Source organism: Frieseomelitta varia, unplaced genomic scaffold (genome assembly GCF_011392965.1).
Source record: "Frieseomelitta varia isolate USP_RPSP 00005682 unplaced genomic scaffold, Fvar_1.2 scaffold_337, whole genome shotgun sequence".
NCBI lineage: Eukaryota > Metazoa > Arthropoda > Insecta > Hymenoptera > Apidae > Frieseomelitta > Frieseomelitta varia.
This window is the reverse complement of record NW_025110076.1, coordinates 244,174-272,131: the sequence shown is the minus strand read 5'-3', so window position 1 is coordinate 272,131 and position 27,958 is coordinate 244,174. Positions and strand designations below refer to the sequence as shown.

General features: G+C 31.5%; 2 protein-coding genes across 4 annotated transcripts in view; one reads left to right on the top strand and one right to left on the bottom strand.

Moving 5' to 3' along the window:
* LOC122530306 overlaps positions 1-25,538 on the top strand; it is a 44,822-nt gene extending 19,284 nt beyond the window's left edge. The window contains exon 3 of one of the 2 annotated variants that reach the window (XR_006306963.1): positions 25,123-25,538. Coding sequence is in view for 1 of the 2 variants with exons in the window: in XM_043657141.1 (XP_043513076.1) it covers positions 25,123-25,456 (334 nt within the window). In the remaining variant the exon portion in view is untranslated. The remainder of the gene's footprint in view (positions 1-25,122) is intronic. The other variant, XM_043657141.1, reaches the window with a different exon arrangement.
* Positions 15,675-21,628, bottom strand: LOC122530305. 2 transcript variants are annotated; one of them, XM_043657140.1, is made up of 4 exons: positions 21,191-21,628; positions 20,394-20,563; positions 17,292-17,567; positions 15,675-16,250 (listed from the first exon to the last, which is right to left on the bottom strand). In XM_043657140.1, the coding sequence occupies exons 2-3, from the start codon at positions 20,551-20,553 to the stop codon at positions 17,302-17,304; spliced, it is 426 nt and encodes a 141-aa protein (XP_043513075.1). In that variant the 5' UTR covers positions 20,554-20,563; positions 21,191-21,628; the 3' UTR covers positions 15,675-16,250; positions 17,292-17,301. The 2 variants fall into 2 exon arrangements, with proteins under 2 accessions (XP_043513075.1, XP_043513074.1); XM_043657139.1 differs by having other exon boundaries at positions 17,292-17,573; positions 21,191-21,625.
* Positions 25,539-27,958: the final 2,420 nt, after the last annotated feature.

The following is a 27,958-nucleotide window of genomic DNA, read 5'->3' as shown; positions in this document are numbered from 1 at the left end:
AATCATCGAAGAAGTAATTTTGCGTCTTTAAGAAGTCCTCCTAGAGTTCTGAGGTTAATTACAAGAAACGAGGCTTTGGACGCGATGGAATGTTCCCCATGGAGAAAGAGGGATCGTTAGATGGTATACGACAAGTTGTATCGTGTCTGTTGGCACGTTTCTCTTCAAAACTTCGAACGATGTTACGTAAACGGAGGAGTGGTGTTTAGGCAATCCGTAGAACGGTACCGAAGCGTGCATCCTTAATGCTTGTCCTCCTTGCCCGTCTCGTTTTGGAAAAGAACGGAAGTACTTTCACTGGCTACGAGGTCGGAAAGTTGAACATTTCGATAGCCACGGAGCCATTGCCAATTCGCCACTCGAGAAATCTCACTTTTCTCTTCCGATCTTCTTACTGTCCATCCACCAATGATTTCTTCATCGCCAGAGTTTACATGACGCTCGAACATCATTATTAGACATTACGCAATTTGTTCCCTTTACTAAATATTATGACAGACACTTTATTTTCGACATTTTTTTATTCCGCCCATTCTTTACGTCTTTGCATCCTTAAATTTGTTGCATGAACATCCATAAAAATCCACGTGGCTAATCATGATATACCAATTAATTACTGAATATTGCAACGTGTGATATATTTTCGACATTTTATACATTTTTGCACTTAATAGATAATTTTCCATTAGATTAGAAAGTTTCAATATTTAGCGGAATCATCTTTAACATTTTTAATTAGTAGTAAGTTATATCTAAGATGACTGTTTATATGTAAGACACTAAATTCTTACTAAATGTGTATTAATTATAAATATGTAAATATCTTGTATGTAATTGTTATATAATTAGAAAATTTCTTTTCTTGACGTTAAAAATATTTTAGAATATTTTTCTAATATTAGATATACAATTATATTAAAACAGATATTAATATGAATATTAAGATCAATTTATGTATTACGGAGACATAATTTTGAAGTAATTTTTTTAACTTCGTATTGAAATTCACTTCTTCCATATTTCAAAGTAATACCAGTCTAATTCAACGAGAAACTAAATCCAACTGACCGAATTACTTTCAATGATAGAAACTCGATTACTTCGTTGCACGCTCGTGTATCATTAAATGATCATTGAATCTCGTTAAATTACATTAGCGTTGGATTTCTGTCCATTAATTTGCCATCCGTGGAAACTTGAATCACGGCAAAGGTTACGAGTAAAAGGCCAACAATTTATTCGTTAGTAATAGCTACTTCGATCAACCATTAAAATCACTAGTTTCATTTACCTATCTCATCGTTGTGCACGTTTTACTTGGCGAACCAGGTGATAGAGGCTTTCTTTCAAAAGCTAATCCCAGACCTTCTCACTTTCACTCAATTTTTTCCAATCACTACCATTGTGTTATAATTTCAAATGCATCTAGTTCAATGGAGGCTTGTATAATTATTACATGTATTTTTAAATCACTTATTACTTGGCTAACATTCGCATTTTATTATTTCATTTCATTATTTATTACTTTATTGTTATATTTACGTATATTCATCGCACATTTATTACTCTATTATTTTATTACTTTATTTCATCTTTATTTAGTATTAGAAGTAAAAAAGATAAACGATTCTTAATAAATTACGTTGAACATAATTACAGATAGAATTTCACTGTCAAGTCAAAATTTTTAATTTCCATTACTCTGTTTCATTTTTTATATTTCTATATTCTTATTTAGAAGTTAGTATTTTAGTATTAGTCCCTTTCTCGGCGAAAATCTCGACGAAATTTTAAAAAAGATCTATCCCTATCAAGTGTTTACTCGTTACTTTTGTACTTACCGATCTGTCGGATCAAACCAATCTCGTTCCTGCAATCTTCTTCCGAGTATCTACCCTCTTCCTTCCTTTCAACTTCCACACAGCGGTTGCTCAAGCTTCGCCACCGTCTCTTCTTCTTCCTCTTCTTCTTCCTCTTCTTCTATCCTGAACAATCTTCACCACCATAACACAACGGTTCTCACTGATATATCGCGATCACCCTCGATCCTACCTGTCGCGACTATTACATCGAATTAATCCGATATTCATCACAGTCACCAAAGATCTTCCTCATGCTTCTTCACTAACTTTCGATCATCTTCACACTTCTCTTCTTTCGAGCTTCTTTCGAGAAAAAGAAAAAGAAAAAGAAACGACACGAACAAGACGAATCTACTTAGAAATTTCAGTGTTCCTTCAACTCTGTCCAAGTGTCGTCGATTCTCTCGATTCACCAGCCTGTTTTTTCCCTTAATTTTATTGGTCACCGAGTATCGAAATAAATTAGAATCGAGCCGAGGATCGTTCCGAGGAGGAAGGAAGATCCACACGATGGAGGGCCTGCACCATGTCTATCCTCTCGTCTCAAGGAGTCCCGATCGCCTGCTTGTCGTTGCCCACCGTCCGCTACGTCGGCTCTCACTTTCTCCGGCGAGTAGTTTCATTTCGGTAGGTAAAACTCTCTCGCGTGTCTCCCACCAGATCGACACCGGCTGCTCGAGTCTTCTCCCTGCGTCTGATCGGACGGGAAAATCGAATCGATCAGAAGGATGCGATCATCCTTCGATCCTTTTTCTTGGTAGTTCTTCGGGATCGTGACTCACTGCGAGTCAATCCACTGACCTTCTTAGTAGCTTGTGATCTTGTCTGCGCGTCGTCAACTGTATCACAAACGACGGAAACTTAAAATTCCTTTCATAGAAATTAAGAAATATTATGTATAGGAGGTTCTGTTTATCTCGAGAAATGAAAATATCTCGCAAGGGATTGAAGTAGTGAAAAAAATGCTCGAGAAAAGTTGTTCGGCGTAAATTAGAGATTTCAATCTTCACTACCATGGCGGACCTATGTTCTCTGTATCAATATTTTTCAAGATGTTTAAACTTTTACAATTTTCGAGAATAAAAGTGTCCTTACTCTCCCATTTGTTGTATAATTTAAAAAGAGCATCGTGTTTGGTTCTTACTAAGTCGGAAACGTGGGAACAGGAATGTTTCTAAACCCCTTCTCCCTGCCTTCTTTTTATAGTAAGTAGTGTGAGGTTAAATGAAATAGAGAATGTCAGAGCGAACGGGAAGAAATAAAAAAATAAGCAGACGTTAGGAGAAGTTTAAGTTCGTTCTTGAATAAAATAGATGGATCGCAGTTCTAGTATCCGCTTAAGGGATTCCTCTTGAACAGGAGATACAAGCGAGAAGAAAGTTTGAATAAGTATCAGCCGCGCGGGTGGGAAAGTTTCTCGTTAAATTGACAAAGGCGTAAATAAACGAGGCGCAAAATAGGTTATTAAACACAATCTTCTCTAGATTCACGGTTTATTATGACTTATAGACGATCGCTTTGATAAGTAAAAACACGAATTCTTCACTCAAACACTTGGCGAACATTAACAGCAAAGGTGAAAGAGAAAAAGTAAATCAACAGTGTAACGAAATCGATCTTTGATTGAAAGATCACTAAACTCGAAGCAACCGTGAGAGTTTATTTTTCCTTTCCACGAGCTGATTTTCAAATCGTCTTCGCATTGTCAACATAGTCGCTAGCTTTCTTCCTCTTTCGACGGTGATTTTACACGGTTTGCTCGTTCCGTAAAACAGTTAGGAAATGATTCCAGGTAATTAACTGCGACCATTAATTCCGTAGAAAGAAAGAAAAAGAAAAAAAAATAAACGCCGACCATTGTACCTCTGAACAAGAGCATGAAGAGAAAATCTCGACAAGGTCGATATAGTCGTTGTTCGATTCGATTTACATACATCTGTGGGCCGCGAAAATGTGAAAATCTCGTAGTCGTGAAACGAAGGTTCTCTTCATAAGAAATCGCGAAGAAATCGATATCTAATCAAGCCGTGTGTGAGCAATTGGAAAGTCCGAGTAATGTAGCTCTTTGGAATCAATTGAATCTCATAAGCTTTCAGCTATGAGGATCCTCCGCGTTCCTTTTCTAACATATGTGCAATTTTCTAGTCGATTGAAATTCGTTGTCGTGATGATATTACACGCTGGGGAAACATTGTAAATGGCGATTGATTTCTATGCAAATTTCATATCTTTATGAATAATGTAATTTGAAATGCTTTGACTCACCTGCTGAATATTATAGTTGAGTTTAAACTTGGAGTTTTACTTGTTAAAAACTATAAGAACCATTCTGTGTATTTTTGCGTTTTTAAATTTTCCATAAATACATCAAAATTAACGATGTAATAATAATATACAGTAGCTGTTATTAACATTCGGGTATCTTGATATTATCCAAATTTTTCTCCTATTTTAAATTTCATTATCGTGTCATTTAGTAAACTCTTATAAGCATTTAATATGTCTTTACCAAACTTTTAGAAATAAATAAAATTTATATTTATAACAATTACAATAATCTTAAATCACACTGAAAAAGAAACAATTGAAACAATAACACTATTATAAATATATAGTGTAATAATTTTGATGTTCGAATATTACTATTAATAAATTATATACTAAATAACTTAAAAAGTTAAAATGCTCAACAAAAGAGAACTCTAGTATAAAAATTTGCTTAAGAAAATACATACTATTTGTGTCAAATCTGATTTAAACACACGCGGTGTGAATATGAAATTAACCGCTATCCGAAGGTTAATTAGTACTTGTATAGAAATCGTGTATATACGAAATAGTCGAGTAGGAAACGTAGCCGAGAACTTTCTCAAAACTAGATTTCACAAGTATAAAGCTAGAGATGGGTGATTTTTTGATCTCGTGCTATTTAAAAGGCAAAGGAATTGTCAAAAACGGTTCTCCACGAATCCTCTTTCTTGCCCCACTGATTTGTCATCCACTTTCTCCGCTCTTTAAGTAAGCAATTCAAGAGGAAAAGGACTTTCAGTCCTATCCAGACATCAGGATAAAGAAAAATAATACGTCGCAATCGGCATGGAATTTTACAATTTCATCGTCGAACTAAGAATCATAACTCGTTTATTTAGAGACCAAATGGTCTAACGTCACTTTTGCTCACGTAATATCCTGGTGTAAATGTTTTCTCCCGCGTAACTCTGTCGGAACGCTTACATCCGTTTTGGTGATATGTCCCCTCAAGGACCGCTACGTAAGACCAAGTTAAAAGTACTATGAAATTCTTGGAATCTGAGCAGATCCAGGAACTCTGTAGATATTCTTTAATTAATTCGTTGAATTATAAACCTTGATCGCATTCTATGCGTGTTACACTGGCAAGAAAAAGTATTTCAAGAGAAAAGAATGTTCCTCGAATAGAGAAGAAAAACCATCGTTCAAATATGTTCGTTTCTTGCAATTAGTGGTTGAGAAATTTTACTCACTGACGGATATATAAGAGATCATAAGCAAAAATAATTTTTTCATGAATTGGAACAGCAAATAAAAATGATGAATGGATTATGGATTTTTATGCATTCATAGAAAATTTGAAAATATATAATTTCACAGAATGCAGGTAAAATGAAAAAAGTATAGTGCTTTCTATGACATTTAATATAAAGTTGAATATACATATGTTGTTCATGTTTTATATTCTATATCAATATGTGTTAAAGTGTTAGTATTTCTTTATATATGTAAATGCTGTTTATAAAAGATGACTAAGCTTTCGAATTTTCAGTACAATTACATTTTTATTATTTGATTACAATTATCGATTAAACTGTCATTTAAAATCAAAACTACATTTTAATTATCATTTCTAAATGTCACTCATACATCAACTTGACTCAATCGTCTTTCACGTCTTCAGTCGACACCAAAAAAAAATAATTCATAATAATTCATTCATTTCGTAGATACGAATATAATTTAATATCTATCGGGAAAATAAAAAATTTATTGTTCAGAAATTAATCAGATATATTAATTTCCTTATATATTAAACTCTATTGCACTTATCAGTTTACTGCTCATCATTCCATACTTACACTTACACGCGAAACTTTCCTCATTTTCATTCATCTCGAGCTACTAATTATTCAATCTCTAATAGCTATTCCAAATAGCCAGCTAGAAAGACATCCGGACGTACGAAGACGAGCACATTGCGTGACAGTGTTACAAGGTAGCGTATCGATGAAGAAAGTAAGAGCGTTTCACGGGACGGAAGTGGTGAATTTAGGTGACGCTGTTATACAGTGTACGAAACGAACGAGGCGAAAGCGGTCTCCAAATAAATTCCGAACTACTTCGCCTACGACAATATTTCTTCCCGTGACTTATCCTCCGACACGTTGTCTCATTGTCTCCTTTTTTTTCTCTCCTGCAACGATCAACGATTGAAGGATTGTTTGAAGGAAAGTTTCATCGCATTTTTCCGCCTTTTTCGTTTTCTAGGTTGTCAAGTAACATGTACACACACGAGCGTTTGTACATATATTATCAAACTGATCTACAGTTGGGACTTTCTTGGGAATCCAATTGTTCCACGAGCTCTGACTCTCGATGCCAGTTGAAATTCCGGTCGGCATCTGTATAATTATGTATAAGCGAGAAATTTAGCTTCGTCGTGTCGCTTTTACGCCATTGTACATACGTGGGATATTCAGTGGAAAACAGCGTTTTTTATGATCCAACCAGGTTCCCAGGTTAAGGTCACGTTTATTTACACTCCTGCACGAAAGTTTTAGAATAAAATTTTTAATCTTTCATATTCAGCGTTCGTCTCAGACTTTCGTCTCTCAAACTTTCGTTTTAGATGAAAAAATCTTACGCGTCATTTTACTCACAAACAAGCGTAACTAATCGTAAGCTTAACTCGATACTTACTGACTTGAAATCGAGAGTGTTAACTCGTATTAATGAAATATTTTAACGAAATACGCTGTTTTTTTGATCGAAACTAGCACGTATTGAATTTGTAACTTGTTGTATATCGGAGGAGAAAAAACTTGATCGACACTGACAGAAGCAGAAGCAACAACTCTCTGAATCATCGTTGCACATTTTATTCGTCTAGACAAGTTTGTGGTGCACCTAGCATGCAGCAGTTAGTGTATAACTTTCTCCGTAAGCTCTAATATTTCCTTTGCACTCCCTCTATATAAACGAGTAAACATAGGTAAATTCTCTCGATCGAATAAAACTTTCATCGTCAAAATCGTAATCGTTCGATCGAGTAAACTTCGAAATGACGTGACAAATAGAAATTCGAATGGAAATCGATTCGAGATGACAGTTTGATTAATGGTACATATAATTTCTCATGAAAGTATAGTAGTATTCGAACAGATATATAATTCAGATATAGAATTCAGAACATATTTGTGTATAAAGCAGGGCAGTTTTTTATAAAATTGAAAATAAAATATCTTTTAAATTAATGATTCTTCGTTATATATAGGTACATATTTTTGTAGAGAATATCGTGCTGCATAAATTAATAGATCGAAAAATATATTATTCCGCTTAAAAAAAGACAATGATTGCAGCGTTAAATGTCTTCTAGAAAACATGCAATTTTTGTTTGAAACATTTTTAAATAATTTCGAAAATTATTTCAACTTGTCGTATTACGAAACTCATCCTAAATATTAGAAAAATTCTTAATAATTATTGGACTTTAATAAAAAATACATATATACATATATTGCAATCTTTGAGTGATCCCATTTGGTATTCCAAAAATTAATTATTAACTCTCGTTCTTGCCTCATTTTTCCAAGGTAATGTCAAATTGACATAGTAGTAAAAAATTAAAATTAACGAAAAGATCAATAGTCAAATTTACGTATAAAGATAAATAGAAATTTCGATTGCGTATAACTATCAAATATAAATGTTCAACATTTTATATCGTAAGAGTCAAAAGATTGCGTAGGACCACGTTAACGAGATTGCATTCTTCGAAATGACGCGGAAGCATCGACGTTAATGGCAAATTTATAATGTATCCCACGTAAATCCATGTAAATGATCGTATTTAGAGGTACGCTTTTTCCATTACTGACTGAGTTTCCTCGTATAAGTAATAAATCGATGTTTACCGCAAACTCGGACGATAGACACGGTTAACGAACTGCAATTACGTTGAAATTGCGTTTTCTGCGGGTTCCCGGCCGATTCTGTTGCTCCGATTACAAACACGTCAATATTTCGTTATTTCTCCGTACGCATGAACATATAAATCACCGTGATTTTATAGAACGAACTACAGCGATGCTTATTCCAACGACACAGTCGTAGCTTGGAAAATCGGAATCAATTTCGCTGATTTGCGCGTTTTCAGGAAATTACATATGTACGTGGAATTCCATTGCGTCCGTTGCATCATTTACGAAATGATGTGACTGTGACGGGTACTGGCTCATTATTTATGCTGCTTCTGTAAATTTACAGTTGCTCACGAAAGTATTTGAACATTTGATATAAAAGAATATTTATGAATATATATATGTGTGTCGTGTGTGTTATAAAAATTATTATATTTTGGAATTTTATTGATTCTAAGACAACTGTTTACGAGTGACGTTATTATTAAGCTGTATTATTTTTATACGTTCATAAAAGATTTTAAAACAGTCACTTGCATTAACATTCAGACACTATATGTTGAAACTAACATAATTGTATAAAATGAAATCTTTATAAGAAAGTGTCTTCACTTTGTTATCTGTTACATAGCTATAAAAACATATTAGAATTAAACGACACATTTTGAAAGTAATGGCTTCAAAATGAGCCCTTATTGTACGATTTCCTTCTACAAAATTATAACAGTTCCAATAATTCATGGGCAAATATTAATATAAATCACTCTATATAATTTACAAGATACAGAGTTTTCTTTTCGCATAAAATTTACAGTATGCAATAAAAGTCTAATTAATTATCACTGAGCGTTTGTGGAAATTTTTATTTTATTCACTTTTGATTGTATTAATTAACTCTTTATATCTCCGTATTAAAAAGCTTTTATCTCGTATAAATAAATAAATTGAATTTCTCTGCACGCTAAAAGTTCATTATGATAAGAATAATTAACGTCTAATTAAAACGAGGTAATGGAGAGAAGTTGATAAACGTAGGAAATTCGAAGGGGAAAGTGTTATGGTTATGGTCACGTTTGGGGTGACATCACGATAAAAGTGAAATGATGTCACACAGTCGTCATTGCAGTAATATTTTCAATTTGCATCAACGCATGCGGAATTAATTATGACACAATGAATACATAGCTATATAGGATAATTCAGGCATTCACTGTAGCAAGCCATATCTTCCTTTCTTGGTTGAAGTTCAGAAAAGAATATTAAAGAAAAAAGATTAAATGCTCAAAGTACATACAATAGTGTATGTGCATTTTTAAATTTATTTCTATATTTTGTAATCATAAATTATAATAAAATATCGAAATATAACATTGCATTATTTCTGCATATCATATATTTCATATTTTTCCACATATTTTTTACAAAGTTAAAGTATTTTTTAAATTCATCGACTATGACCACGAAAGTTTCCATTTAAAAAAATTGCGAAATTATAAAATACAGGTACATTATTGCATTTGCGTAAAAAGTATGATCTCCACAAGTGAAGTCCATCTGGAATTATTAATTCTTTCTCTCATAATATCTTCTTCTAACTTCAATCACAAAATAGATATACCTATTCTGTTATACTTAAAAACATGAAGCATTTCATTTCTTGTTTTTCAAGTGATATTTGCATATGAAATTTGGGCCAAGGAAAGCGTAATAAATATAGACAAAAATTCTTTCAGATGTAGCCGTTCTTTATTACAGATTAATTTTGCAGAAATTATTATACATCAATTTCGTAGAACTAATGAAAGTTCATTATAGTGCCTCTTGCGTTCACCGGAATGTACGTCAAAATCTATACGATATATCAACCGCGATTTATTAATATCGCGTATTATCTACATACATTTATCATCTTAATTAACAAAGTTTCTAGTTCATTATGAAAGCATTCTACTTTATCGAGATACACTCGCGTCTCGTTATACAGTGGATCAAAAAAGTATTGGTACATTCTCTTTTCATTTGAAACGCTTTTACATAATAGACTATTATTAAAATATAGATACGTGTATTAAATTTAATTTATTATTTTTAAATTGTATACATTGCACATATGTGTAAATAATATGTGTAAATTTGTATTTCACGTTTTGATTTAATGAGAAACAGCATTATAGCGTTAGCATTTGTTATAGCTTTATAATTAGCATTATATATAGATTTATGATAAAAATTTATGAGTTTGAAATAAAAGTTTATTTCAAATGAGTATAATAAATTCAGTTTATTAAATATGACATGTACAAAGATGTTTCAAGAAAATATACGAGTACACCAATACTTTTTCAATCTACTGTACTTTGTTAGTTAGTTTCCGCCGGAGAAAGAAAGGAACATAATATCTGTACTCCACGATTAGCTATTCAACGAAACAATTATACACTCGGAACCTCTTTCACTCGGTCACGTTAAACGTTATCTCAACGCGTCAAAAGATCCACGTCTCTTTCTTCATATTCTCTCAGCTCGCTTTCGAGATTAAAAACGAACAAAAAGAAAAAGAGAAAAAAATAGAAAAGAGGGAGAAGAAGATAATGGGAGCTCTCCGACCCAGAAATTTCAAGAAAATTAAAATGTGGTAATCGCGATCCTATTCCGCCCGTAATGTGCGAGTGTCTGTAAAAACGCGCTGGTTCTTACGTGTAAACGAGACTTTACTTTCTCAAGCACGCGACCGCCGTCACTCCTCTCCTTTATATACGTCGGTATACTGCGTTTCTTACTTTCTCCTCTGGGTCGGCTGAAAAGTAGGTCTCAAATAGGATTAAGCGATCGTTTAGGGACCTTGTCGCTTAATCTGTCTTTTTCTTCAATCTTTCCACGTTTCTAATCTATCTGTGATCGCTAATTCGCGCCGATTTCAAATCACGGATAACAATTGTCACGTTTAATTTTTGATATTTAAATGTAGCATTTTTAATGATCAAGTATTAAACTAAACGTGAAAATTAATAGTATACACGTGTACCTGTTTTAATGAATATTAATGAATATTATTTTGATAAAAATTTGATCTATTATTACTCTCTTATTCGTTTACCAGAGGTATTGTTCGGTTCGTCATTTTTTGAAACGTATTTGTTCATTTTAAATTATTATTAAATAAATATATAAAAACTTCTTTTTCAAAGAAAGATGTTATACAATATATTTTGGAAATAAATTTATTTTAAATAAATACATCTATCTTATATTCATTTATCTGTGAAATATATTGAATAATATCTTTCTTCGTAGAAGAAGTTTTTTTATATATTTATTTATTTAGATTAAAATATATTATATGTTACGTGTACTTATATATCGTTTATTTATTTTTGAAATATATATATCTTCCTTCAAAGACAGTGGCTAAACTTTGGAAAGAGTTGCGCAATCGGTATCTGTGGGTGAAATTTGTAAAAGTTAAATATAATGGCACGCTCAGCGGCACAGTTCCACGGTTAAAGAGAAACTGAACTCGGTAAATATCTCACGTTGAAAATTTATAGTAAAACTGCGAAGCACAAAGTTTACGGGTGAAAGCTGTCTGATAAAGTGTGAACTGCTAGGTAAACGATTTAATATCGTCCGATGATTAGAAATAATTAACGAACAAATATCTAACGAGTTCTCAAACAAGTTCTTTATCGGAAAAGTTATCGCTCGAGCAATTAATAGTATCTATAAACTATCATTTCAATTTCAATTAATTTATATTAGGCAACGCAAGGAAGTTTTGTCACTTTTTTAATTTTTCTTCTTTTTCGTGCAATTTAGAAAGATATTATAGTTATTCCTATCTCACAGAAATTGCATAATATTTATAATAATCTATTTATCATTGTCTATTTATCTTCTGAGGTAATTATGAAAATTCTATTTTTTTTTTTTTTTTTTTTTTATGAAGAGGAAAATGCGAAAAGTTGTTCGTTAAAGTAGTAATAGTTGTTTTTGATAAAAAAAAATTATGTTCTTTTTGATATTTCTGTTTATTAATTCTTGGTTTTCTAATTGGATGCTTGTTAGTTCTCTATGAGGTTGTAGATGAAATAATGAAATTCTCAATGTAAACTTCAACATCTGTAGCTTCCTTGAAAGTAATATTAATTAAATCTCGACTCTCTAGACTCAATACATTTCGTTCATCAGCAGTTTATATAATGATTAGAATTAAATTATAGTTATAATGATTACAATTAAACTCTTTAATGGTAATGTAGCTTTTCGGTAACTCATTAGGTATATCTAATATTTGTTAGATCATTATCAGTATTAACACTATCTTTTCTTTTCTGATTCCATTTGCCAATACTATTTTATTATTCACCTAAAAATCACCATCCTTGCCAATAGTTTCCCTCAATTGGAATCTTACCTTTGTAGAAGAGACGTAGAAGCAAAACTGCGATGCTCCAAGGCACACGAACGATAACCTCGTTGCGTCGAGTATACTCGTCGGTGTGTCGTGCATATTATCTACTTTCTAATCGATACTGGGCCTTTGTCTCCCATGGAGAGTACCGCCAGTAGACCAAGTCCACTGCTGTGCATTCCATCACTTGGGTTCGTTCGATCACCCTGCTGAACGAGTTTCACAACCAAACAGAACTGCATCCTCTCTGTTCGGCGACATCGACAAGTTTCTTTAAGCTGTATCCTCACTCAAGCAACAATATCGTTTCTGATGTTTCCTGTTTCTTCAGAAAGTTACTTGTTCAATATTTTTCCCAAGGTTGTGTTTCTGTTGCTAGCAATAATCGTTGCTACTTGTTGTCCATCTTCATCCGATTCAGTAAGGATCGAAGAAAATTAAAAAATACAGAAGAACTTTTAGTCAGTTTAAAAATGAATTTTTTGCCGATTGAATTCACTTATTTCAACCTGAATTCATTACATGAACGAAAAATCGGAATAAGCGCGCTTCTGTTATATGAACTCTAATTGTATAAACAATTACTCTAAAAATTTAATCGACGATTAACTGTTGAAATATTTTTTTTGTATTTTATACAATTCTTGTTCAAACTTTTGCACGAGTCTTCGTCTTACTTTTGATGTTTGCGATCAAAAATAATAGAAATAAATTTATTTATTTAAGTAAACTAACTTTAACCACCTTTTTTTATAACTAAGTAAATTTTTAAATATTGGTTAATAAGAAATTAATTCCATCAATCGATTTTTCGATCGATCAATCAGCCACTAATTTTCCAATTGTCAATTAATCAATCAAGCAAACTTTTATTTACCGATATTTATTTTCCCAACTCACTTTATATTGCTTCAGTCTAGACAGAATTTTCCTGTTTGCTGAAGATATCTTGGCACATGCGACGACGAGGAGTTGCACGTAAGTTCCTTCAGTGAGGATAGAGCTTCATGCATCTTACTTTCGTTGCTTTCCAACTGGCTCTCTTCGTTTTCATCGGCGAAAGTGAATGGAACGCGTCGATGTTTCTAATTGGCATATCGGTATTCGACACTCAAACACGTTACGCTCGTAATCGCCGATATCGCGATACTAATACGCCGACGTACCTTTTGAAATTCCATCTTCTCGTGGGTGGGTGACGCTAAGAGGAATTTGATGAGACACGGGATCTGAGAGAATTTGACACAAAGTCTAGGAAAATGCCGGGAAGACGCTGGGATTGATAGAACAATTCCGTCCAATATCTTGAAAATATCTCTAGAATTTTTTAACAATGGATTTATATAAAATCTCTCGGGCTTTTTCTGATCTTAGATCTTTCCTTTATTTTCACGATCAATGGAATTGGATGAAAATTGATGTTTTCCCACTGCGAGATAGAAAACAGGCTTAGGTATTATTCGAATAAAATATTTGAGAAACGATTAATGAAATGACACAGCATTTTATTTGACTTGAAATAATATTGCTTCAGCTTGTTTGATGTAATTTTTGAGAAACAAATACGAAATACGATCAAATATAAAGTGCAATTTTAATACAATTAAGTATAAATAAAAATAATTAAGATAGTCGAATGTATTTAAAAATAATTGAAATAATTGCTTATTTGTAATAATGCATAGTATATAATTACTATTATTTAAAGTAATTATTTTCACTTGAATGTAAATTCACTGAAATCATCTTTTTAATTACATTCTATAGTTGCTTGTACAGTAGTTTCGTTGATTCTTTCGTTGAGATTACATATTATCTCATTTCAGCAAATTAATTTAAATTAAAAGAACATTATTTGTAAATGATTTATCCGATTTGGAAAGAGGATAATTATAAAAATGTAAAATTAAAAAATTGTGCAAGAAATTGAAACGCATAAAAACCCAAGTATCCAATCGTATTCTCTACAATTAATTACAATTAATTACAATTTTATACGTAGCGCAAATTAAACTATAAACATCTTCCCTTAAAAATTAATAATCCTCTGAGAAGCTTCTCCAAATCTCAAATTCGTCACAAATTTATTACTATGAAATCTAAAGCAACTGGTTTGGTCGAGAAAAAAAACAAAAATCCGTAAAAGCAGAGCGTAAACGATCGTGTCTCGCATTTTCCGCAAGTAATGTTTAATTATCGCGAACGAACCGTATTGATCTACAGGAGATCGCCGATACACGGCCACTTGACCGAGAAATAAAACTGTTACTGTTATCTCCGGTACAACCGCTTTCGACCACCTACTCGCGTCATTTGGAGAGAAAAGAAGAACAAGCAAAACAATCGAATCTAAATTCGCCGTTTAGATTACAATGGGAACTTGTTGTGCTCTTCAGTAGCTAATACTAAAAGCTGAATCGTACTATAAAAAGGGAACAAAATGGGAAACTCGATTGAAACTCGATATTAATAGAAGCGCGAAGAAGGATTAAGAGGAGAAACAAGAAAAGTGTTTTAAAGCGAATCTTGTCTGCTGAAATACAGGGGATGACGTTAAACGATGGCAAAGTAATGTTAAATAAAAGGGCAGAGATGTGACACAAAGGGCTCGTGGGATGCGGGGCGTTAATAAAGGAGAAAGGAACCCCTTCGAGGAATTTCCCGGCGGGCTGACCTAGTACGGGCCGTTTACTACTGCCAAGTCAGAGGAACTTTTGCAAAAATAATTAAGAAGCGTTAAACCACGTGAGAATGAAATGTTTATCCTCGAATGTCGTTCCTAATTATCCTGGCCTCGAAGATAATAAAAGATTGTTGCAACAATGGAAGAGAGAAACTGGTAGGAAGAATTTACGGTATAAAAAATTTAAAACACTCGTACTTATATATGTTTCTGCTGAAAAATTTGGAATCCTCTGGAATTCAATAAGTTGTATACACCACAGCTCAAAAATCCTAGAACACAAGTGTACTCCAGATTTTGTTCCGTAATTTTCTAAGTATTTTCCTTTCTAAGTAAATCGTTTCAGAATTTTTTAAAATCAACATCGATACTTTTATTATATTTTAAAACGAAAGGAACGCAACAAGATTAAATCATCTAGTCGAAAATCAAAATATGAGGCAGATATAAACGTAAATAGTACTTAAAAACTGGATTTGAGAAATGAGACTAATAATTAGTACATTACTGTATTCATATTTTATTATTTTCTTTCATCATATAACATATTGTATCTTATTTTATTATATTATCGTTCTATTTCATTTATCTTATCTCGTATTTCGTAGTATTTCTCAGAAAATTGCACGCGAAGATTAGTCTCCAATTAGTCCAAAAAGAAAATGATGCTCCAATCTTCCGACTGCACTTGTAAAAATTCACAAATATTACGCAAGCGGAATAACGAAGTAAATATAAACTGAAAACAGAGTGATAGTTTAACTCCCACGTGTTCCGCAATATCGCCATTTAAATAGAACGGGTGAAAAATCAAAGAGCGATCGTCACAGAATTAACAGAGTGAATTAAAAGGGTGGTGGTATCGGTTCGTAGCGAAAGCATAAAAGAGAAAAACACACACACCATCGCTCTATCGATGCGTAAACCGAAGCTGATATATATATATATATACTTCGTATTTTCTGCGCGTATCAACACTCGTTCGAATCGATTGAAAAAACAACAAATCATCGCTAAGGACTTTTGGAAAAAATTAAAACCCACTCGTTCCCTCTGACGCATTTCTCCTCTCGGTTCGTTTCGTTTGCGTAAAAGAGCCAACGAGTCCTCGCAGATGTCTGCAAAGGAACAGAAAACGAGCTAAAATCGTTGCTTGTTCTTTCGAGAGAAAAAAGAGAGAGAGAGAGAGAGAGAAAAAAATCGTCGCGCTTTGAGACGAGAATTATCTCTTTGTGTGCAACTTGTACGTAACGTTTACAATCTCGCGACAAAAGGGAGACTTCCTCTTCGCGAGGAATTTCTCTGACGATTCCCGTCTGCAGAAACGGAGAGGAAAGCACCATGAACTCTTCGAATTTCGAACAGTATGAACTTCGACTACCTCGATTTCATCAACTGCAAAATACCATGAATTTATATGAAATTTTATACGGAAGCTCCGCTTCAAATGTTGAACAACTGTTGAAATAATTATTTTCAATGGTACAAAAAGCTAACTGTGTTTCCACTCGCGGTACGATCTGTTTGAGAAGCTGCTGTTTGGTATTAGACGTTAGCCAAACTTTATAACGAGTATATCGTTAATAATTTCAGTGAGAATTCATTAGGCATTTTAAGCTCGGGATTATTTTCTGCTTCGGTGAAATTTATACCGCGTTAACGAGCAGAGAATATTACTTATTGGTGATTTCAATGCTGGGATATTACGTACTGATAATTGGAAAGTTTCGATTTTTGTCTCTTATTAACCCTCATTCGCCCCTTTCTTTTCTATTATTTATTACAACTTCGTCATCAGATATAAAATATTAAAATATAAAATGATATATAATTTGTACTTCATATTAATTCAAAGAACCGAGTTTTAAAATTCGAAATCAAATTCTAGACAACGACAAAATTCGTATCACGAATATGTTAAATTGATGTGTCTTTCTTTTATTATCTTTCTAATCAAAAATGTCAAAGATACATGTTGCATGTTAGAAAAACAATAGATGTTACGCGTGATATCGCAGATGATAGATAGATATGCTATAAAGTAATATGTGTCCTTTTGTGTCAAATTGACGCAAGGAACGGATGAGGGTCGACATTTAATACTAATTAAATTTGCACAAGTTACACGTTTCAAAATTTTTCACAAAGAGAATTCTTACCGAAATAATCCTAAGGTAGAAGATCGAGCTCGTTCCGGTTGCTGATGTCGTTCTCTCGATCGAGATCAACTTGATCCATGAAGTTGAGCACGGCGCTGAATCGATTCACCGACGAAACTGTCCGATAATCCGGTGGCGAGCGTTTACCGTATCGATCACCCCAAAAGAATCGATCTATCCTCGGTATCTCCACTTCCACCAATCTCGGCAACGATTTGCTCGTTTTCTGCGAGTTTTCGTTGCGACCGTACCTGCCTCCCGATACGTAGAAAGCATCTGAAGCTGAGATATTAAAATTACACAGAATTATTAATTGCAATTTCACTCGTTTATTTTAATAATAATTAACTGACTAAATTTCGTGTGAATGCACAAAGGTGAAAATAAAATTTAGTAAATATTCTTGTAGATTAATTTAGCAAGTAAATAGTGGATTAATTGTTGTTTAAGTTCCAGTTGTTAAATGAATTATTGACTTGAAATGTAAAGAAACAATACAAGAAAACTAGGTGATAAATTAATATAGCAATTATTAATCGACTGCAGAAACTTTGAGGAAAGAAAATACAAAATTAGAAAAAATTAGAGAATGTACGTAATATAAAAAAGTATATCAATGTTGATACAACATAAACAATTTTCGATCTCAAGATTCTATTCTCAAAACGAATTTACATGAAAATCAACCATCTATTTATAATTTACTAAAGCAATAACTTCCAAGCGATCTACAGCGATTTAAAAAACAGATTGTGAATTTTTGTACAGATTCGTATTTTTGAGAATATAAATAAAAAAATAAAACTTTGATAAAAAAATTGTTTATACAAATATTATAGAAACATTTTACTTTGAGTATTTTATGTGTTATAGTGGTATGACAAACAGTAGAAATATTTGGAAATCTATCTAGTCGACGACATATTATTTTGATCTAATTTTATTCCATTCGGCTCGAAGTTTCTGTTATTTTATCAAACAAATCTAATATATCGTGTTAATTATATCGTGTGTATTTATATTGTTGAAATTCATTCTATTAATTTCAAATGTCATAAACTCAAGCGAAATTATTAGATCTCTTAGATTTTTGATGATGATTTTAAAGATATAAATTTACATAAATTACTAACGAGTATAGTACCTTCTTACACTGTTAGTATTACATGTTAACGCAGATCATAATTAACTGCTTACTAATTAAATGATCTGATAATGGCCATAAATCTGTTGCAAATTTGAGACAGCTGCAAAGTTCAATTTCAGCTAACCCAAACACCTCTGTCTTATAATTATGTGTAATTACGTATTTGAGAATCAATTTCTTATTTATAACTAGACATTTTTGCAAATAAGTAACAATACTTTAATGTAACGGTTTTTAATATCTCAGCCGGAGGTAACGAATCATCGTTATCCAAGATGGACAAACATTTCAAGCTTCGTAAAGTTTCTGGTATATTACAATTTCCACCAGACGATAAACGATTCTTCGCTTTTTGTGTCACACGAACGTCAATAGCTAATTGCTTCGTTGAATCGAATTTCACAAGAGCGTTCTTGCGAAAACAATTATCATTGACTGTCAAGTATACAGGACAACGCGTATTTTCTTTGACCCGTTGTTACAAAAAGGATAAATATAAAAGTAGCAACGAAGCAGAAGACGAGATGAGAACGGCGAAGAAGCAAAGGAGATATGTTGGAGAAAAGATTTCCGTAATTGGAAGTACGAAGGGAAACAGAAGGAATCGAAGCGCAATAATTAATTACGCTCTCGTCCAATGGTCTTAGGACAAGTATACTACATGTATTTGTTTCGAAGTTAGAAACAAAAAATTAAATAATACTCCATGCGGTAAAGAATCTGATAAATACTAATATATTGACAATTGTAAATTAAAAGATAAATGTGATTGTGCGATTAATTATATAATATAGTATCTAATAATAATATATACCATACTGTAGTATTATAATTTACTATTATAATAGTAAATTGTACTATTAGTACTGAAATATTATAGTATTGTATTAATAATAACAACTCTGTTAATACATTAACAATTGTATTATAAAATATACGTACAATTGAAAAACTTTAGTATCTATGATGAATATTTTTGTAAATACGAGTATATTGTTATTATTAGTTGTTAATAAGTGCATGTGGAAAATGAAATAATATACAATATATTGCGTTCTTTATTATTGAAACATAAAATAATATAAATTTACGATTATTAATATTAATATATTAATAATATATATAATATAATATTAATATGTCTGTTAATGACATATTGTGTTCTTTATTAAACACGAAACATGAAACAATGTACAATATATTGTAGTTAGCCGTAATTGTTTGTTGCATCAGTGTCAAATGAGAATTAATTCAATATCAGTACTCTAATTTTCTATTTGATATCAATCAAAGATATATATGTATATCAGTATTAAAAACTGATAAAAAAGTTAGTCGATCAAATTCATCAGTACTTCTGATTAAAGCCATAGTATTAAAAGGTTAAAAATTAAAGAGTGTTCTAAGAGTGCCTAAGCAGCAGTGTACGATGTATACATCGAAAGAAGGGTTGTATCTACAGAAAATTCCATTCCCGTTCACGCAATTCGGCAAATAGATCCGGTTCAGAGTTCCGGAAAGATCGAGTAGTTAGAACCCGGAAACTAATTGAAGAGGACCGCAAAACGACCGCGACTCTTTTGATTAGAACATTGCGCATGAAATGCGTGGCAGAAACTGAAAATACGAACACGGCTGGAAAATTAAAGATAAGCCTCAACGAGTGCAGAGGAAATAATACACACGTGCACGTAGTATCGCAGAAACTCGAACGAGCGTGCTATGAAAGATGGATCATACTTCAAGATGAATTTTAATTACTAGAGAAGGTGCATGAATAATTCTTAATTAAAATTTCTAACCACGATTAATTCTTGTAGAATTAATTCTGGTTGGATTGTTTCAAACGTACAAACTATAACGTGATGGTTAATGTCCCAGGAAAGAAAGAATGGGTCTATGGATTGTTCGATGTATTATATGTTAATTATGCTTTTTATAATTTTATTGCTTACCTGCGCGTGGTTCCTGCCTTTTACCGTATCGGCCCTGAATGTAAAATTTCTGCTGAGATGCGACCAGAGTTAAAACGGCACACGCAACCCACAAACACATCACGATCTCTATGCTGCTAAAGCACGGTACCAATTGCGTCTTCCTGCACCGTGAAAACATTTTCCTTTTCCTAAAAAAGAAGGGAAATCGAAATATTTCCACCGTTATTCTGATTGTTCTTGTTCTTCTCTATTTATTCGAATGTAAAATAGCTTACAATTATTTAAAAATAGAGAATACTGAGATATGTTGCATATTATAAACTACATTGCTATTATTCTTTACATGTATATTACAAAAATCGTGAAATATTTTTTATTATGAATGCACAATTAATTTGCCAAAATGTAAAAGTAAATCACTTTAAAAATTATTTTCACGTAATGTGTATTATTTTCTGATCTTGAAATAGTGTTTGATGTAGATATATAATTAATTTTTCGAATCTAACCTGACCAGAGAATGTTTGTCGAGTAACTGACTCGTATTAATTAATATTTTTCTAAATATAAAAATAAAACATTGAAATACTTTCATATAACAATTAATTTGGCAATATTACTAATATCAATATCAATAAATGTAAAATGTAATATAATAATATTTTTACAAATACGTAAAGTTTCTTATAAATATTATTATACAAATATAATATATATTACTGAGACATTCTTATATTCTAAAAATCATGAAATATTTTCATCATACAAAATTGATAAATTTTGCCGAATATAATCATTAAATTTTTAATAATTACCTCCTTAATAACTATTAATATATTTCCTTATACGTATCTGCTCGTTAATCCTCGAACAAAATTTTTCAATTCGCAACAAAGAATATTACTCTCTTCTTCTCACGGTTTAACCGTCCGAACTATTTTTTCTTCATCAATATTTATAACGAACGTCACCAGAAACGAAAACGAAGAGAATTCGAACTATCTCCGGGCGCTAAGGGAATTCTTTCGTTCGGCGATAAGACGCGTTACGCTTGGAAACGGAAGTTGAGGAACGCGAGACGCGAGAGGCACGGTCGCGGCGGATCGGATGAAAAAAAGATGTTTCTACGTTTCCAGACACGTTCCAGGGAGGAAAAAGTCTTGAAACGCGGATGAAGCAACACGTAAAAGCAACTGCGATGTACCATGATCCGTGAAACGCTTTATATAGTCGCTCCCAACCACCCACGAAGTGTTCAGGCACCCCTAACGGCGACCAATAGCGCAACAGCACAACGTGCCCTCTCCTCGCTGAATCCTCGATGACTTTCCTTCTGTTTCACCTTTTGCTACCTGTTACGAATTGAACAATAACATGATGATAATGACACCTGAACGCAGACGACACTTTTACATAGATTAACAATTTTTTAACGAGTGTCACTCTTGTATATTTAAAAATTTTTAAATGTTATAACTTCGTGAAAGGAAATCGTGCAACAATCAACTGGAGCTCATTTTAAAGCACGAAACTTTTATTTTTGCAGCGCATCATTTATTTTTTTCTGAGACGTTTTTACATCGTGTAGCGAATGGGAATGTGAAGATGCCTCTTCTATTAATTGTTGTAATGTGTGAAAATATTTGGAAAATATTTTTTATGTAGCTGAATTTATTATGGATTTGAAGATCGAAGCCTTTTCTTTATTGAATGCAAATGAGGTACAAGTCCGGTATAATTAAATTTGTGTTCGATGAAACAGCCAAAAAAAGCCTGCTGTTGCGTTCTTTGAATAATTTTCCACCCAATCGTATTTTTCTTTCGTTAACAAATTCCTTGAGTTTAAGAAAAAAATGAAATAGTAATTTCCATACGCGTTATATTTCGTTACAATTTTTTTTACTGAAAATTCTTATTCGTTACAAGTGAGATTTAGGCACGAATATTTTGAGAACTGCGACTGCCTTTTAGAATCGTCAAAATATATCCCGATTTTATCTTAACAATATTTGAAAACAATCCTTGAATTGAATATAAAAAGTAGAGAAAGGTAGACGAAGTTGAATATTTCTAAATTTGATCATGAAAGGACTATTGAAAAAGATCCCGTTTCTTTCATATTTATTTTGCTTCCTTAGGGTATAAGAAGTAAAGCAACTTTCAAGTGTTCGTTAATGTAGAACTAAAACGCTCGGAAGAATTTAGCTTTCATTTTGTTGGTAGAAACTTTAACATAAAATTGCAGAATGTTTGTTCATTTTTCTCCAAGGAACTTTAATTTATTCTGGGTAGGAGAAAAAAACTCATTTTTTCTTAATACCTAACCAGATAATCGTACACGATGAGAATAACTGCTGTCCAAATCCCTGTTGGAAACTATTTAGCTACCTGAACAACCTTTTAACCCGCGAGATAGAAAACGCGCTGTGTTTCCCCTACGTTCAGTTGAATTTTTTAAGTAATTACTGCAATATACATAAACAAACCGCGTTTTATTCACGAAAACACTTATTTCCTTTAAACAATGAAGTTTTAGTGGCGTTCTTTTTAGTACTCATTATCAGAGCCAAAAGTTAAATAAAAATTGAATAGAAATTTTAATAAATTTTCAAATAAAATTGAATCGGAAACCAAACTAATAGATTCATCATCTTTTTTTAACAGGTGTATAATTTGTATTTGAATTCACTGAAGATTTTTCTGAATTAGCATACAAAGATAACATGAATAATTGCAAATTTCGGAACAAATTTAAATGAAGAATTTATGATGTTCTTCTTTAAATTATGAAATTAGGTAATCAATATGACATTTAAGTGACTCAATTCTAATTCTATGTTAATCCTTGGAAGATGCGATCAGAGAGAATTAGAATAATACTATTGATCAGAAGGAATTACAGTATATAAACGAAATTTTTACTTCAATACATTCCTTCCAAAAATTAACTCTCGAATAGTGTCGTTGAATCACAAATGACTGTAGTAATTAAGATTACGTTACTACTATTCTTTATTAAAACATGTACTACTTAAATTGTATTTTATATATGTAGTTAGTAATACTACTTCCTATTTAATTTTAAATTACTAAAGTTTTTAATGTTATTTTACATTGGTAGAGATTAGTAGTAAAAAATTCGATAAAATGAAAAACTCTAATATCAATTTGATTTTAAATTCTTATGGTCTCCAATGATCCACATTAAATAAAATAAAATCTATTTAATTTAAATCTGCGAAATTTCATTCACGCTAACGAATGAAATTTCACTTCATATCCTTTTACCAAAAAATGGCAATTTGCCCCCATTAATGTGAATCCGATACCAAGGATTGAATATACTACCTGTGTCTCTCTTTACACAGTATTCCTTTACACAATTAACTTTTACCAACATGTTTTATTTACCTTTACGCAGATTCTTTTACAACACGTTCCATTTATTTTTGTACACGGTTTGCAAAATATATGAAAGTGTAAAAACATAAAATTTACATGCTTATGATTAATTACAGGCATGTGGAAGGTAATTAGTGCAGCTACATCGATATCACAGATCCAGATCCCTTCTTCACAAGATTAACAAGTGATCTATAAACAATTGAATCGCCAAATATCGAATTTATTCTTTTTCCCATAAATTTTAATGAGTTATCTTACATAAATAGGTATTTCTAATTACAATAGCAATGATCAAGTCTTTGTGTAGTCTGTTTTACACACTTCTTATCTTAAACATACGTATCCATCGTATATTACAGACGTATATTATAATTATATTTACAATTGTTATAATTGTGTGTATGGTACAATTAAATATAAAATATAAAATATATTTATAATTATAATGATCATTAATTATTAGTTCTGACAGTAGAATTATAATATTTTAATTCTAACAAACCATCGTCAAAAGAAATAACAGTAATGCTCAAATTGTCTCATCTGAACAAAATTTCATTCCAGCACATTTTTTCTTAATTTTTTACAATCCCAAAAACGTGCAATTCCATTTTTTTACTTATAAATAAATATGACTGCGGATTTTTATTCATGATAATTTAATTTAAAATGTAAAATAAATTTAATTATAACGTACCATATAAATTTATTCGTTTAATAAAAAGAAATTCTTATTTCACAACAAAGCTTTTCAGATGCATACATCCGCAGAAACAGCTTATTATAAAAAGTATTACGAACTAATTAAATTTCTTTCATCTCTTTCTTCCCATTTTTGACACAAAGTGCAGGCTTGGATTTTCTAGGTTGCTAAAGAAAGTTCAAAACAATTACGCAATATAATGTAATACAACAAATGAATATTTTAAATATTATACAAACTATTTCGCGTAATTAGATGAAACTGCATCTTTCAAATATTATGAATCAAAATTAAATAGTAATATTCGATGAAATCTAAAAATAATTTTGTGCATTTCCATGCACTTGAAAAATGCAATTGCGTCGTTTCTGATTTTGCAATTGCTTCCATAAAAATCGGCAGTCAAACGTTTACTAAACTATTTGAGTGTATTTGAAGACGTCACACATGGAATATAATAATGATATATTATATATATAATGTAGTTGGTAGATATTGCACATATATAAATGAATATAACAATTCTAAAAACTGTTTATTGTAGGAGGTGTTAGGTACTAAATTAAATCCCTTTCATCTCTTTTCTTTCCTCGTCTTTAACAAAAGTTACGAAGAGTACGATTACATTGGATTTTCCAGGTTGTTCGAAGTCCCGATCAAGAATCTGCCGAGTGTGGTGCTCGTAAAACGGCCACCACATAAAACGAATGACGAAAGGAAATCTTCTATATACGTGTGCTCTTTATTCGCTGGCCGTCAACGTGATCTTGATGGTTCGGAAACCAACTGCTCGATGGACATTCTTGGTTTTAAAGAACGTGTAAGACGATCGTTTACGACCGGGACAAGATGCATCGATAGTCGATCGATTTTTAGAAGACAGAAACCATCAGTGAACCTACGTTCCTTTTTAGCGTTGGCGGCTTTTCTTGGAATGAAAAAAAAAGAGGTATTTTTATCTTTCGAAACGTGAATATAATTCCAAGATTAATATGATTGTACGTAAAGGTATGCAATTCTACGTTGAGAAAGAAATATTCTGTTCAGAAATGTAATTTCATATAATAGAATTTGGTTCAAATAATTTTATACAATAATATATTTCATATACTACAAAAATATATTACTTGCTTCATTCATTACCTTAAAATAATGTTTTACTTGAATAAGTAAATGAGTTCTATTCTTATTTCAAATAAAGTAATTTTTAGTTTCAATTAGTATCTGTCGAAACAAGTTATTATTTGTAAAATATGATGAAAACATTATTCAATCAAAAATACTTAATACTTGTTTTTCTGATTTTGATTCTCTTATATGAACTTTACCTTTATCTTTAGTTGGAGTTATTTGTCATATTATTTCAATGGATAATCTCGCGTAACAAATAATTCATTTAATTTAGACAAAAGATACAATATTTACAAATATTATTAAATTTTTGTTAATGTATGTTCATTTTGTAATCGTACAATCAATATTATTCCTCTACGCTCACAATAATCTCGCTGCTCATTAATGATTCTGTAATCTACTTATAGATATACAAATATATTAAAAATTCGTGATTGTGTCACTGCTAGCGAAAGAGAAAACTATCCTCTCGTATCACTCCGCCAGCGTTAAGGCAGAATTAACGAAAAGCCAACTTGACGAATTAGAAAATCTCCACGGCGAGACAGTCTTCTTTCGATTTCTACCTTCATTAACACTCTACTACCAAAATTATTCTGGACGCAGCAGCCAGATTTCTATTCTCGCCAACTTGTATCTCGATAATACAAATTCCAGTAGAAAAGCGAAGATAGAAACAAGCTGCGAAACAACTGCTTTTGATTTTTATACGTATGAAAAGTCAAAAAAAAAAAACTTTATTCCTACATCGTTGTAAAAATATTTTAATAGGACAAATACTGTAATTATGTAGTACTTGTGTAAGTGCAATTTGTAATTTTTTTGTAAGAATTGTATCATATTATTCTGCTGTTGTACTATTATACGTATAATATTATGTTATATTATTATATTGTACTATTATACGTATAATATTGTTATATTATTATATTGTACTATTATACGTATAATATTATGTTATATTATATTATTAAACTACACTATATTATACTATTATACTATGTTATATGATATTATTATACTACACTATACCTGATATATTATCACGACGATAATAATATAATAATGTTATAATACAACTCAAATAATATAACATTGAACAATTTTCTAACTTTAAATGTCAAAGTGATTAGAGAGAATAATAATAGTAACATAATAAAATAATTTTTCATACTGATATTATAAACTTACAACAGCGCATTTTTATGTATTTGAGTGACTTATAAATATTAAAATATTTTGTACAATATTCAATTTGTAACTACGTTCTTTGTAATTTACAATAGTTAGAATAATCATTCAATAGCAAAGTGATGGAAACGAACAATTTCTAATTTCTCTCTCTTTTTTTATTGAGTGATAAGCTTCTTCGTTTTGCATTGATAAAATACATACATTTCAGAAAGTGTACCTATAAAGATAAATGTACCCATAATTTTTATAAAAATCACATTTACAAAGAAATGATAAATAAGTATCATGAATTACTAAATAATTGAAAAAACAGTGCCGTTTACGATTACTTTCGTAATTTTATGTTTATTTATTTGCTTCTTTATTTATTATACTTATGTAAATTATAGTTCTTATAATAAATTTATGTAAATGTTACCTTATAATATTGATATATAAATATTTTGACACTTTATGTTCGATGTAAAATAATATTGTAAATTAAATCTAGAAATTTTAAATAAATATTTAAATATTTCATACTGTATTCAATTTTTTTATAAACCTTTCTCATGAATCTGATGACAGTACATTTGTTTAAATGAGACTTAAATAATTAATAAATCTAAATAAACAGTTCATTTCCAGTTGATCAGTTCAGAATAAGTCCTTTGGATATAAATTTTGAAATACAAATCGGAGAGGGTGAAAGTCGAAGGTGCAATTAAAATAATTAAAAATAATGCAACTGCAAAAGTTTAATAAATTAATTTCATTAATTAGATTTTTTGCAAATTAAAATTTATGACGGATGGAACGTAGCATAATCTACTCTTGTTGCACACTATTGCGTTCCTCGTTTAAAAATCAGGTCGCTGATTCGGAATTCATCTATCAGAAATTAGCTAAATCTCGAGAAAGTAACAGGAATATAGAATGTACAAAGAGGTATCTGAGCTCCTGTTAGAGAGCGAACACGATACTGCACGAAAAGGAAAGACATATTTCTCCTTCCAATCTATTGAATTTTCACTAATGCTTCAATTTCAGGAAGAATTCATGCACTTTTGGAATTAAAGAATGCAGGACAGACCTTGAGTAACGTTCCTTTATAGTTTTGGATACGATTTTTCGTTTAATTAATTAGTTATTAACAAATATGTCAACA